At 40.0% G+C, this 14,460-nt stretch overlaps 1 protein-coding gene across 1 annotated transcript; it reads right to left on the reverse strand.

The window, feature by feature from the left end:
• Positions 1–2,595: 2,595 nt before the first annotated feature.
• LOC124035689 (transcription factor E2F4-like) lies at positions 2,596–13,434 on the reverse strand. Its single transcript, XM_046349277.1, has 10 exons — positions 13,124–13,434; positions 12,201–12,609; positions 10,163–10,272; positions 9,920–10,081; positions 9,586–9,694; positions 9,201–9,450; positions 8,946–9,071; positions 3,715–3,762; positions 3,421–3,465; positions 2,596–3,322 (listed from the first exon to the last, which is right to left on the reverse strand). Exons 2-10 carry the CDS (start codon positions 12,342–12,344, stop codon positions 3,207–3,209), a joined length of 1,110 nt encoding a protein of 369 aa, XP_046205233.1. The 5' UTR covers positions 12,345–12,609; positions 13,124–13,434; the 3' UTR covers positions 2,596–3,206.
• Positions 13,435–14,460: the final 1,026 nt, after the last annotated feature.

Raw genomic sequence — 14,460 nt, forward strand, 5'->3', positions numbered from 1 at the left:
AGAGTAGAAGTGTGGATAGAGTCAGTGAAAGACAGTCAGTGTAAAAATCAGGGGGTGAATGTAAATAGTCCGGGTAGCCATTTGATGAACTGTTCAGCAGTCTCATGGCTTGGGGGTAGAAGCTTTTCATGAGCCTTTTGGTCTCAGACTTTGTGATCCGGTACTGTTTGCCACGTGGTAGCAGAGATAACAGTCTGTGACTTGGGTGGCTGGAGTCTTTGACCATTTTTAGGGCCTGGCAGGGAGCTCGGCCCCAGTGATGGGCCATATACACTACTCTCTGTACCACCACTACCACTACGTCATGATTGGCAGGCGGCCAAAAACACTTGTTTAATTTCTTCAATTGTGAGACAGCTCCGCTACTTTAGTTACACTGCTTCAGCCAAGCTCAAATGCCAGTCTGTCACCTTCAGTCAGATAGCCCTGAAGAATTTAGCAAGCAGTCACTTACAACTCTGAGAATTGAGCGGGTCATGAATTAATTGAAAGATTGAACTCCAACAGTGGTAGAAAAAGTACCCTATTGTCATTCTTGAGTAAAAGTAAAGATACCTTAAAAGAAAATGACTCAAGTAAAAGTGAATGATCCAGTAAAATACTACTTGAGTAAAGGTTTGAAAGTATTTCGTTTTAAATATACTTAAGTATCAAAAGTAAATGTAATTGCTAAAATGTACTTAAGTATCAAAAGTAAAATGATAAATCATTTCAAATTGCTTATATTAAGGAAACCAGAAGGCACAATTTCGTTTTAAAAAATGTACAAATTGCCAGCGGCACACTCTTAACACAGACATAATTTACAAACAAGGCATTTAAGTTTAGTGAGTGCGCCAGATCAGAGGCAGTAGGGATGACCAGGATGTTCTCTTGATAAGTGAGTGAATTTGACAATTTTTCTGTCCTGCTAAGCATTCACAATGTAATGAGTACTTTTGGGTGTCAGGGAAAATGCATGGGCCAAAAGTACATTACTTTCTTTAGGAATGTAGTGAAGTAAAAGTTGTCAAAAAAAAACAACTTAAAATTCTACTTTAAATAATTTTTATACCACTGAACTCCAAGGTTGTATCCTTGACTCAATCTAAATTGCCTGCCTGTTTGAAAGCTACTGACCACTTGCCAGCAACATACCATAATAATATGCCCTCATGGTGTCAACGAAGTAGACAAAAGTGTGTTTTGTGTGATGCAACAAAAAAAAATACAAAATTCCAAAAAGTTTTCATATATTATTTTTCATTCATACAGGTAATCAGGAGTGACTTCCCATTTTTAAAACAAATATCCTCTGAGCCTCACATATGACAACAAAGACGGGTGTGAGTGTCAATCTGCAACTTATACATTGTAGAGATAGGGGGATTACAATTAGCATATGCCTGATAATATAAAAAAGTTCAAACACATTTATGTATACAACCAATATATCACCTGCAGAATAGTTCAGCCTCTCTATTTATCTCCCACAATAATGATGCTTATTTGCTGCCGTCCCATTTCACAGACACTGACCAAAAATATACGGTCCCGAACTGATAGGCCGGGGTGACAAAAATTCCCATGCTCATTTCTGGTTCCCGTTTGCCACGATGTGAACTTAACTCGTCAGAACATGAGCAGGTTACAAACATAAATATGCAATAAAACCAAACAACACAAATGAAACAGCAGATTTGACACTAAATTTGAAAAATATTTACTGCTCAAAGAACACATATCATCATAGTTGAATCTGGATGTTAAAAAAGAGACAGACAAAATATGTATGTACTGTCCTTGACAGTGTCAGTTCACTAGAAAAATACACCAAAATAAAGAGCATTTTAAAATAGAAATCAGAGTTGAGAATTTTGAAAATTACACCCCAAAAAATGTGCTCCACATGCACACACTGAGGGAGAAACAGACAAGATATAAAATGCACCAGCAACTGAACAGAACTGTAAGCCTCATCAATAGTGTCAAAAGATTAGGACTGGTAAAGGTTTTGAATGGATTTACATGTTGTCAGTGTTGTGGCTGGTCTTGTGTGCCTGACTCATAGGAGACTAGGTTGCAGCAGGTGAGGGAGCTGATTTTCTCTTCCTGCTGTGACTCTAGCACCACTATGTGGGCAATGGAGTAGCTGCACTCCTCACTGCTCATTGACAGTAGAATACAATAATATAGGTAATATATGCCATTTAGCAGACGCTTTTATCCAAAGCGACTTACAGTCATGTGTGCATACATTCTACGATAACAACATTAGACCATTAGACCATAACAACATTAGACCATAACAACATTAGACCATTAGACCATAACAGCATTAGACCATTAGATCATAACAACATTAGATCATAACAACATTAGACCATTAGACCATAACAACATTAGACCATAACAACATTAGACCATAACAACATTAGACCATTAGATCATAACAACATTAGACCATTAGACCATAACAACATTAGACCATTAGACCATAACAACATTAGACAATTAGATCATAACAACATTAGATCGTAACAACATTAGATCATAACAGCATTAGACCATTAGATCATAACAGCATTAGACCATTAGACCATAACAACAATACAAACAATGCAGCTCCTCACAGCACCTATCCCTTCCTACCCTTAGTCACCATGTAGATCTGAAAGGATCAAATATGTCTGCAATATGGTAATAGCTCTACCTAGCCCTCTAAAAGACTAGATGGAATTTTCACTACATTGCTTACTATCCAACCATTTCAGATGTACATAAGTACCTAGGTGTAGTGGTTGATTTTTCCTTGAGGAAATGAATGGGTTGCTATCTTTACCTCAACCCAATCCATATTTACTCAATCCAAATGGAGCACAACTCAACTTTTAAAAACACATCCACTGTTACTTCAATAGCACAGATCAAAAAATATATTCCATGACATCATTAAAGCTTATAATTCCTGTAGGGGAGGGCTGCTCTCCAGGGTAAATTGCATCATCTCCCTGTTCAAACATCAACAAAGGGGACGCGACAAAAATAAAGTATGAAGGTATGAGTATGAAAAGTATCAAAAACTGTTTCTTCATCAATTCAGCTTATATTACAAGACTCCAAAAATAGACCTGTTTGTTAGTACTCAAACAAGTGTTTAAAAAAGTGTTCTTGGCTTTCTTTAAAAAAGGGTCTCTTCATGTGAGCCTTGTGTAAGGGTTCATAGGTCAAAGGTTGAGGATGGAGACATCGAAGAGGTCACAGAGGCCCTCGCTCTCATCCAGGTTATAGAAGTAGTCATGGTCACCCGGGGGAGGAGAAAGGCGGAGGAGTGGAGAGAACACTGATAGAGAGAGAGAAAGTGGGATATAAACATGAATAACTGGAATCATCTAGTCAAAGTAAAAGGTGTTTATAACATAATCCATTTTAGACTCTTACCTTCTGAAGCCATAAGTTCCTCTAGTAGATCTGCACTCACCATCTCTACACACACACACACACACACACACACACACACACACACACACACACACACACACACACACACACACACACACACACACACACACACACACACACACACACACACAGCGAGGTGAGAGAGTGTTTGCTGTACACAAAGTCACAGTTTGATGTGTTTTATTTCAGGAAATTAAGTTCAAGGGTCTGTTCGGATACATTTAAATAAAGTTTAAGACATGATACACATGCACACGGGGTCAAACACAGTACCTTTAGCGGGGTCAAACATGTCAGAAAAGTATTTGGGGAAATCCAGCACTGAAAAACACAAGGCACAATAGACACCATACAAGTACATTAGAGGTGGTTTTTATAAAGTAGAGCCAAGTTACACACCGTTTTCCTGTGTACATTTATTAAACAACCAAAAATAATACAGCTTGCACGCACACACACACACACACACACACACACACACACACACACACACACACACACACACACACACACACACACACACACACACACACACACACACACACACACACACACACACACACACACACACTTCTATAGCAGGCAGGCATTGTACATCATTTGTTGCCACACAGATGCTTCCTGTTACAGTGCATTGGGGATAACCAGGCTTTTAATGTAAAAAAAAACACTGTGGTCGGAAGTGTGTGCTTATGAAACAGATAAACAATGTACGCAGAGTACCAGTCCAAAGTTTGGAGACACCTACTCATTCAAGTTGCAATTCATATTTTAAATGTTTTATTTTTAAACTATTTTCTACATTGTAGAATAAAAGTGAAGACAAACTATGAAATGACACATATGGAATCATGTAGTAACCAAAACAGGTGTTAAACAAATCAAAATATATTTTAGATTCTTCAAAGTAGCCACCCTTTGCCTTGATGACAGCTTTGCACACTCTTAGCATTCTCTCTTTTATAACAGTCTTGAAGTAGTAGTCACATTTGCTGAGCACTTGTTGGCTGCTTTTCCTTCACTCTGTGGTCCAACTCATCCCAAACCATCTCAGTTGGGTTGAGGTCGGGTGATTATAGAGGCCAGGTCATCTGATGCAGCACTCCATCACTCTCCTTCTTGGTCAAATAGACATTACACAGCCTGGAGGTGTGTTGGGTCTTTGTCTTGTTGAAAAACAAATGATAGTGGGACTAAGCCCAAACCAGATGGGATGGCGTTTCGCTGCAGAATGCTGTGGTAGGCATTGTGGGATTCTATATTTTACATTATAGCCATTACCATATATATATTATCTGATGTTGGTTGTGTGAGTTATCTGCATTTGTGCACTGGAGCATCATCATGAGAGTAAACAATTGCTTGCTACATCTACTTGCCTGTTTGTGTGTGTGTGACAAGAACTGAGTAACATGGTGTGACCTGCATGTTGCAAAACTGTAGATAACAGCCCAGCAGATGCTTTGTCCTTGTGTTTGTATGTAACAATATTGAGCACATGGTGTGACTTGCTGTATCTTACAAAGTTGTGATAGGGAGGGGTGGTCATGACGAGGTTTAACTGAGATGGAAAAATACTGAACAACACAATAGTAGGAACTGAGCAACTGTTATAACTAGGGGGTGATACCAGAACAGTAAGGATCTATACATCGACGGAGGGAGAACTCCAAGAAGCGCCAAGAGGCGGGTACCCGTCTGAGCGCCTGCGATAGGCTGAGAAAGTTTAAACCACGCCCAGCCTCTACTGTGATAGGCCAACAGACAGGTTGGAACTATGTCTATCCAGTATAAGAACACTGTTAACATACATCCTGTCAGTTCTCTGTTCTGCCCTGCGTGGTATTACAGTGAGTCCGTATATACAAAAGTCGCATTTGCCATTTATTACTTAGCTAATAAAAAATACATAGTATACAATCGGTGACTCATTGTTATATTTATCCTGATACCAGATGAGAATTTACGCAACTCTAACACCATGCTGGTTAAGTGTGGCTTGAATTATAAATAAAATCACTGATTTCATGCTTTGGGAACCACACAAATGTGGAGATCATCCATTCACCGACTCTGCATCTCACAAAGACACAGTAAGAACCAAAAATCTCAAATTTGGACTCATCAGACCAAAGGACATATTTCCACAGGTCTAATGTCCATTGCTCGTGTTTCTTGGCCCAACCAAGTCTATTCCTCTTATTGGTGTCCTTTAGTAGTGGTTTCTTTGCAGCAATTCGACCATGAAGGCCTGATTCACACAGTCTCCTCTAAACAGTTGATGTAAAGATGTCTGTTACTTGAACTCCGTGAAGCATTTATTTGGGATGCAATCTGAGGTGCAGTTAAAACAAAAGATAAAGGTTAAATAACTCTTATGAACTCATTTAACTAAGTAAGTTACTTAACAACAAATTCTTATTTACAATGACAGTCTACACTGGCCAAATCCGGACGATGCTGGGCCAATTGTGCGCCACCCGATGGGACTAACAATCACAGCCGGTTGTGATACAGCCTGGATTCGAACCAATTTGTCTGTAGTGACACCTCTAGCACTGAGATGCAGTGACTCTGCGCCGCTCGGGAGCCCATCTTGCAGCAGAGGTAACGTTGGGTCTTCCTTTCCTTTGGCAGTCCTCATGAGAGCCAGTTTCATCATAGCGCTTGATGGTTTTTGCGATTGCACTTGAATAAAGTTTGATATTTTCCAAATATTGACTGACCATGTCTTAAAGTAATGATGGACTATCGTTTCTTGCCATAATATGGACTTGGTCTTTTACCAAATAGGCGTATACAGAAGATGGCACTAACTTGTCACAACAACTGATTGGATCAAAAGCATTAGGAAGGAATGAATGAAATTCCACAAATTCAGTTTTAAGAAGGCAGACCTGTTAATTGAAATGCATTCCAGATGACTGCCTAATGAAGCTGGTTGAGATAATGCCAAGGGTGTGCAAAGCTGTCAAGGCAAAGTGTGGCTACTTTGAAAAATCTCAAATATAAAATATATTTTGATTAGTTTAACAGTTTTTTTTTGATATAACATGATTCCATATGTGTTATTTCATAGTTTTGATGTCTTCGGTATTATTCTACAACGTATAAAATAGTTCAAATAAAACCCTTGAATGAAGAGGTGTGTCCAAACTTGACTGGTACGTGTGAGAGACCGTTGGAATACTAGCCCAGTGCCAAGGTTTATCTCCCTCCATCACATTCCTGCTTATGGTTGGGCGGTCAACCTTTGTCCTATCGTGATTAAGTACCCATAAAACAGTGTAATGTACACCCCCTAATGGCCAACCCCACAATTGTACTTATTTATTATCATTATTATTATTATTTTTAAAAAGGGTAAAAAACAACAACAATTAAATCAAACACAAAAAAAACTGCTAAAAGGAACCACTAGCGAGAGGAATCATGATAAAATATACATTGGAGCCAAATCTATTTTAGTAGTTTATTCCTCTAGGTTGGAGCTTTGGCACGAAAGATGTGTGTTTAGGTCAGGGCGACATGGCCTAAAAATCATCTCCCGATCCTTTCAAACCTATGGGCGATTCACAATATATATTTCTTGATTTTTTGTTGTTGATGTTTTCTCTAAATAAGCTTTGTTGTACAATTAAAGGGCAGATATACTGCATTTCAACAACTCAGTAATAATCCAAATGGATTCAGGGCTTGTGAAATTATACCTAGTCTAAAAATACACCTTCCACAACCATAAAACCCAATATTAACTTAATTTAACCTGTTTTTTTGCAATAATCACTGATTTGGCTTTCAAGTCAGTCTATGAAAATGGCCTTTTTGTACTAATTTAACCAGAACCATGTATAATGCACATTCACTAATAATGACTAACTTCTTGTAGCAGGCATTATAGAACATTAACACAGGTCTCAAACAAATTAGACAGCTAGCATAACAATCTTTTGACTAAAATGCTGCTAGCTGTACGTGGTACCGCAATGCGTGCGTGACAAACAGAGCATTCATTTTCCAGAACCAATGTTCATTGAAACTCCTGCTTTAGTACTGTTCGCTCTGTGCACAACTTGAGGAGTAGAGAGATAAAAAGGTATCATTTAGAACGGTTAACTTCCTCTATTACAGTAAAATAATATCTCAATGTGTTTCAGTCTCCATATGACCCATTCTGCTGGATCAGAATTCAAATAACGATTTGAAACCTGTTTGTCAGAGAGGAAGAAGTGATCTCTCATCTTTGATGTTCTGAGTGGCAGGGGGAGGGGCTTGGTGTGTGTGTGTAAATAGAGAGGAAGAGGCGAAGTGAGAGGTTTGACAAATGTTTCTCCCGCAAAAATCTGTCCAAAATAAGCCCAATGCTTTTCTATGGGCTTATTTTGGACGTAAGCTTGTCGCATACCTTCCCACCTTTGGGACAACGACTCCCATTGTTAGGGCAGAGACATGAGAATCTTGTCATTATATATAGATCTCTGGTGTAAATGGGAAGGTGCACACAGGACAGAAGGAGTGAAGGAGACTGGTCCAAAAAGACATGAGAACAAGGGAACATACACTCAAAAAATATATTCTGCGATACAGGCATTTGAAATATCGTGCAAAATTTAATTTGATATCGCTCAGCCTTAGTCTGTGTGCCAAAGTGCAAGTGACAGTCAAGGATCCTCGCTGGCTGTGTGTCATGTGATGGGTTGTAAATGATCAACGGCTCAGCTGCAGAGCATGCAACTCCGCTGTCCCCATAACTGGATAATTATTAAATGAGTCACATTGTTTTGCCTAATCTTCCTCCCTTATTAGGCCTAGGTTTCTTTCTATATGTTGTATAGGTAGGTTGTAGACTACATTGCTAATTATAGGCTATGGAAATTGACCTACTCTACACATCATTTCTTTCATAAGCTTTGATAGGCTGTAAGTTTTTTTGACTTCATTACATTTTTCCATCTTGATATTGTTTCCTAAATTTGACTTCTTGTTGCCTGTAACATTTGTTATTTAAAATAACGCTGTGATAGAGACTCGCCTATAGACTGCCTTTCACAGATGTTCGCATTTGAAAGCTGCAACTTTAGGACGTTAAAACACTTCATTAGAATAGCTTATTTGGTTAATTGTATTCATCATTTTAACTTCATGCTTTTGATAGGCTATTTTAATTAGTGGGATTTGGCTTTTAGCCATTTAGTTCACAACAGATATAGGGAGGGTTGCATGCATTATTTTATAATAGACTAAGCTTTGTTCAACTGTAATGTTTGTTCAAACTACTCATTAGATTTTTCTATCTTGTTATTGTTTGTTCTACCTCTCATTATTACCTTAGGCCTATCATGTTTTAAGGTTATTCAAAAACAACCTAAAACATAGAGATAAATTATCTAACGGCATTCTAAGCTAATTGTTTGATCATGAAGTAGCACGGAGGGAGGTGCAGGGGAAAGCCAGCATGCATAAAAACTTAAGTCATATTCATATCAAATTGAATTCTAACTCACAGTCAGATGAATCGGATTTGATTGGTTCAAAGACAGTCAAGTTGTTGTCCAATGAAGCAGAAGACTGGAGGGATCGAGTGTCCAATGATGGTGGTTGCTGAGCAGGTTTTTCAGTGCTGGAGGTGTCTTGTAGGTAGGGATAGAGAAATAGATATGAATACAGATGTAAACTTGGGACAATTCAATGATATTGTATTGAGAGTTTAGCAGACAAAACACTTTCATAGACCATGAGAGATATAACAGTGAGGTCACCTGATGGCTTAGCTGCTGTATGTGCTTTAGGCTTGCCGGTGGCCAGACTCTGGGTGGTCTTGACAAATGTGTTAATGGTTGTGCCTGCAGAGGCTGCAGCAGACTTGGTGTTCTGCAGCATTTCCTCAGGGGGCGGGACTGGCAGCACTACGGGGGTTGAGTTAACTGGGTCCTTGTTGATGAGCAGAACATCAATGGGCCCAGCAGCGCTCTTCAGATGGATCTGATACGTCCTCTGACCATTTTGAACCTAAAAGTGGAGACAAACACACACACACACACACACACACACACACACACACACACACACACACACACACACACTTTTCACCCTGAGAAGACTGACGGACTGACTAGGGGGGGGGCAGAAACAAATTGAACTTACAGCTTCAGGTATGGGCACCTCCAGCTGCGTACCAGAGGGAGCACGCACCGCCAAGAGGGTATCACCTTTGAAGCAGTTGCAGATGTCCTCATGATTAACATAGGCCAGAGTTGGTCAGAGTTAAGGTCAGACACACACCTTAACAGAGTATTATAACAGTGTTAATGCTGGCAAGTGTATCCTCTGTTATTGTACAGACAAGACAGAGCTGCAGCTCTTTTTCTATACTTTTCTACTGGTGTGGACTGTCATGGACACCTATCTAAGGTTAGGTTGGGGGTAACAATTTAGATGTTGGTGTAGGTATGAGTATGTGGGTACACAGTAAGGATATGGACTATTGTGTGTGTCCTCGGTCACGTTCTTGATGCTTTGTTGGACCCACACCCTCTGCTGGTCCAGCTCACTTTCCCTCATATCCAGATCTTCAAGCTCCGACTTCAGGTCAATCAGCCTGTCACCAATCTCCCTTGAGTTACAGCCTGGCCCAACTCCCCTTAGACAGATAGTGTACAGAAATGTAAGCACATACTGTGTGCATACCTATACACATACAAGCGCGCGAACGTACACTCACTTCCACTGAATACTATTCTTGGATTTCTTCTCGATCAGGCCGATGCCCTCCAGTACATTGGTGATGTCATAGATGCGCCTCTTCTGTCTGACGGCCAGGGTGTCTGCTGCCTACAAGAGCAGAAGAAACAACATTACTCACAACACAACTGTCAAAGTACACCCTCTTTCATCAGAAACAAAATAACTTAATGACTGATTTTAAAATGCAAGCACTCAAATGTCCCTACCAAGGCTATTTTCCTTAGAGGGAAATGCATATCCAGCGTGGGGTTAAATAACAAATCACAAAGGTGGCCTGTCAACCAATCACTGGATGGGTCATAGCCCTGGTAGCCAATAATAGGAGAGGTCACAACCCTATGAGCCTATCAGAGGGGGGACTAAACAATGCGGACAATAATGACAGACCGTGACACAGCCACCCACTGAGCGATGAGACACGGATTGTCTCTTTTACACACACACACACACACACACACACACACACACACACACACACTCTTTCTGTGTTTTACCCTCTTTTATTCCTTGAACTCCTTACTGACAGTAACCTCGATAATATAACAGTTTTACACTTAGTTTTATATTAGAGTTTAAGCTTCTATTTTATTTTAGAGTATAAATCACCACATCACAGGGCATGTGTAATTGCTGGCTTTTGGCCAATAAAAAAAATGTTGCTGGTCAATTTGACCGTGAGAAAAAAAACAATCCCATTACAAATAATAATTTTTATTAGTTGATGGAAATATCAGTTGATGGAAATACATGACTGTCATCGGTCTATAGGCTAAAGCTGCAATATGTAACTTTTGGGCAACACCACCAAATCCACATAGAAATGTGAGTTATAGATCAGTCATTGTTGAAAGCAAGTTTAAGATGCGGTAGATCTGTTCTATGTGAGCTATTTCTATGCTTATTGTTAAGTTTTGTTTTTGCATATTTTACTTTCAGTTTTGTACACCAGCTTCAAACAGCTGAAAATACAATATTTTTAAATATTTTTCATTATGGAAAATATATATCATAGCTGTTTAGATGGCAGAATGATTCCCCACACGGTACTTGCTTGTTTTGTCACATAAATTCTAATTGTTTGCCTAATTTCAGTTTATGCAACCAGGAAAGGGGGATTGATTTCTGCATAATGCAGCTTCAATTTACAAAATGTTGTGTTATTAAATTGGGGCGTGTGTATTCTCGTGAGTAGACATGCATTTTATTTATTACACATGCACAGCATACAGAGCCAATTTTTTAACAGAATATTACTTGTCAGACAGCGCTAGACCTGCTGCTGCAGATCCTCAGCTCCTTGCTTCTGGAGTGTCATTGCGCAACAATTCCAAATGCAATCCCATGTTAAAAAAGGTTTTGATGGTCATGATTAAAAATAGCTACTATTGCTTTATTTCTCAACTGATAATTGAAGCATGCCTTGCATTTGCCATTTATTGAGATACTTCTGGATTTTGGCAATGAGGCCCTTTATCTACTTCCCCAGAGTCAGTTGAACCCGTGGATACCATTTTAATGTCTCTGCTTGCAGTTGAGGAAGTTGATAACAGATACCATAGACTTCCAGTCATTGCGCTAACACTAGTTAACATTGGCTCGCAAAACTACATCCAACTTCCTTCATACTGGACACAGTGACATACAAATGTTATCCACGAGTTCATCTGACTCGGGGAAGTAGATAAAGGGCCTCATTGTCAAAATCCCGAAGTATCCCTTTAAGCATGACAGTGCTAGTCAACACCTACTAGATTGTAATTAAGATCTTCCCGGACACATTTTTCTAATGGAAACCCTGGTGTGGGTGTCTGAGTGCATGTCGCATTCATCTCCTCGGAGTATGTTGCACATCTGTTACAACACAATGTAGCAATCAATATCAATCAAACATGGCAGTGCTTAGACTTATATAGGTTATACAATTGGAGACTGCGATTATACTAAAACATAAACAAAAGATAGCTAACAATTCTTACACAGTCAGACAGTCAAAAGAGATGCAGCCCATCACTCACTACTTTAAGATCGAGCACCCCGTCCTCCGCTTCCTGCAGCAAAGTAACGAACTTCGTGGTGAGAAGTCCGAGGCTCCTCTCGTGTCTCTGAGACTGGGGAGCGTCGGAACCTTCCAGCTCGGTTCGGCTCACCTCCAGCTCCATAACAAGTCTGAATCGATTGGATGATATAGTGAATGGGAGGTTTCCCAAAATGCTGTAAAGCACTGGGCCTATGCCCTCGACCGTCCTAGTCCAGTGCAACCGTAGGGATAGTTGCAACCCTAGAAAGGCTGTGCCGACACCGGGTCAGTGGTCGGTCCAGTTCGTCTCCCCGTGAGCCAAAACACAGTAAGCAGCCACCCAGCAATGAGACCCTGTGCTCGAGCCGTTGGAGGCGGGCTGGGATGGTTTCAAGCGTAGGGAGCGTCTGCAAAGTGAGGACACCACGGTAAAGTTAAACGAAAAACACACAACTACTCACTGTACCATAACCTGCTGTATGCATTGCATACGGAGACGAAGCTACATTTGAGTAACTAGTTATATATGTTAGAGTCCCTAATCCAATTTGATTTGATCAGATTGTGTATGAGTGCAAAATAACAAGTTAGCAGTAAATGCCGGTTTCGATTAGACCTCCGCCACTGGATTGGCTTGGCAACTTTCGCCAACCACCCATAGTTACGTTAGCTAACTACAGTAGTTAGCACAACAAGGTAGCTAGGTAGTGTACATTAGGTACATGTACAATAGGTACATGCATATAACTAAAACAACGATGGCTAGTGGCTAACTGCCTCTCGTTAACTAAACGTTCACTTAGGTGGCAAGATAACTAACTCACCCGATTACCAATAGACTAGATAACGTTAGCTAGCTAAAGTACAGTACCTAGCTATCTCCTGTCACGAGTGTCCTGATGAATGGTCGTATGTACTTACCAATGAGTTGTCCTCAAAGCAGCGTTGGAATACTATTCAAATTGAGTTTGTTTCATCGATATATTGTAAGCAAGCAATCACTCAGGGCATTTACTTAACTAGATGCACTATTGTAAAGTGGCTGTTCCACTGGATGTCATAAGGTGAATGCACCAATTTGTAAGTCGCTCTGGATAAGAGCGTCTGCTAAATGACTTAAATGTAAATGTAATGTCTAATATTCGAAAGGCAGTTTAAAAACTCCCTCCTACTGCATCTTTCATCCAACAGAACCTATGCATTTTTCTTCCTGTTCACGAATATCCCGCTTACAGCGAACTTGACAGCGAACAGGGCATGGAGCGACGCAGGAGATAGCCAATGAAATCACGTTAGCGCTAGGGAACGTCACATATAGAAGAGTATCACGATACAGCGCAAAAGGAAACGATATTGTAATATACACTGAGTGTACAAAACATGCAGGACACCTACTCTTTCCATGACATAGACTGACCAGGTGAATCCAGATGAACGCTATGATCTCTTATTGATGTCACTTGTTAAATTCACTTCAATCAGTGTAGATGATGGTTAAGTAAGTTTTTTTTAAAGCCCTGAGACAATTGAGACAAGGATTGTGTATGTGTGCCATTCCGAAGGTGAATGGGCAGGACAAAATATTTAAGTGCCTTTGAACAGGTTATGGTAGTAGGTGCCAGGCACACCGCTTTGTGTCAAGAACTGCAACCCTGCTGGGTTTTTCACGCTCAACAATTTGGAACAATATAGAGAATGAACAATAGACCATACACCCACAAAAAAGTTTATTAGCAGAAATAATTTTGATAAGTCAAGGACTCTTTTCCACTACTCTGCAAAGCCCCTACCCTCTATGAGTCACTCATGTGTAAGTAGATTCCCTAAAAACATGCCACAGCTACGACTTTTCCGTAACAAGTTCGGAGAATTAATGTAGAAGTTTAGGAGAATTAGGTTAACGTCAGGAAAAGGGTTAGGGTTAGCGAAAATGTTCTCCATACATTCTACAAAAAGTCACTTGTACTGAAGTGTAGTGTTTTTAGAAAGTACCCAAGTGTAAGATTGAAATGACCAGAAATCATGGATACCAGAAATCTCCAAAAGTCCCCACAAGGACAGTAAAACAAGGAAAATTCTCCCTCGTACGGATATTTCCCAGGTCCCTATGAGGAAAAAGACTATTTTAGGCATAGGGGTTAGCTTTAGGATTCGAAGTGTGTGTGTGTGTGTGTGTGTGTGTGTGTGTGTGTGTGTGTGTGTGTGTGTGTGTGTGTGTGTGTGTGTGTGTGTGTGTGTGTGTGTGTGTGTGTGTGTGT

The sequence above is a fragment of the Oncorhynchus gorbuscha genome, linkage group LG05, assembly GCF_021184085.1.
Source record: "Oncorhynchus gorbuscha isolate QuinsamMale2020 ecotype Even-year linkage group LG05, OgorEven_v1.0, whole genome shotgun sequence".
NCBI lineage: Eukaryota > Metazoa > Chordata > Actinopteri > Salmoniformes > Salmonidae > Oncorhynchus > Oncorhynchus gorbuscha.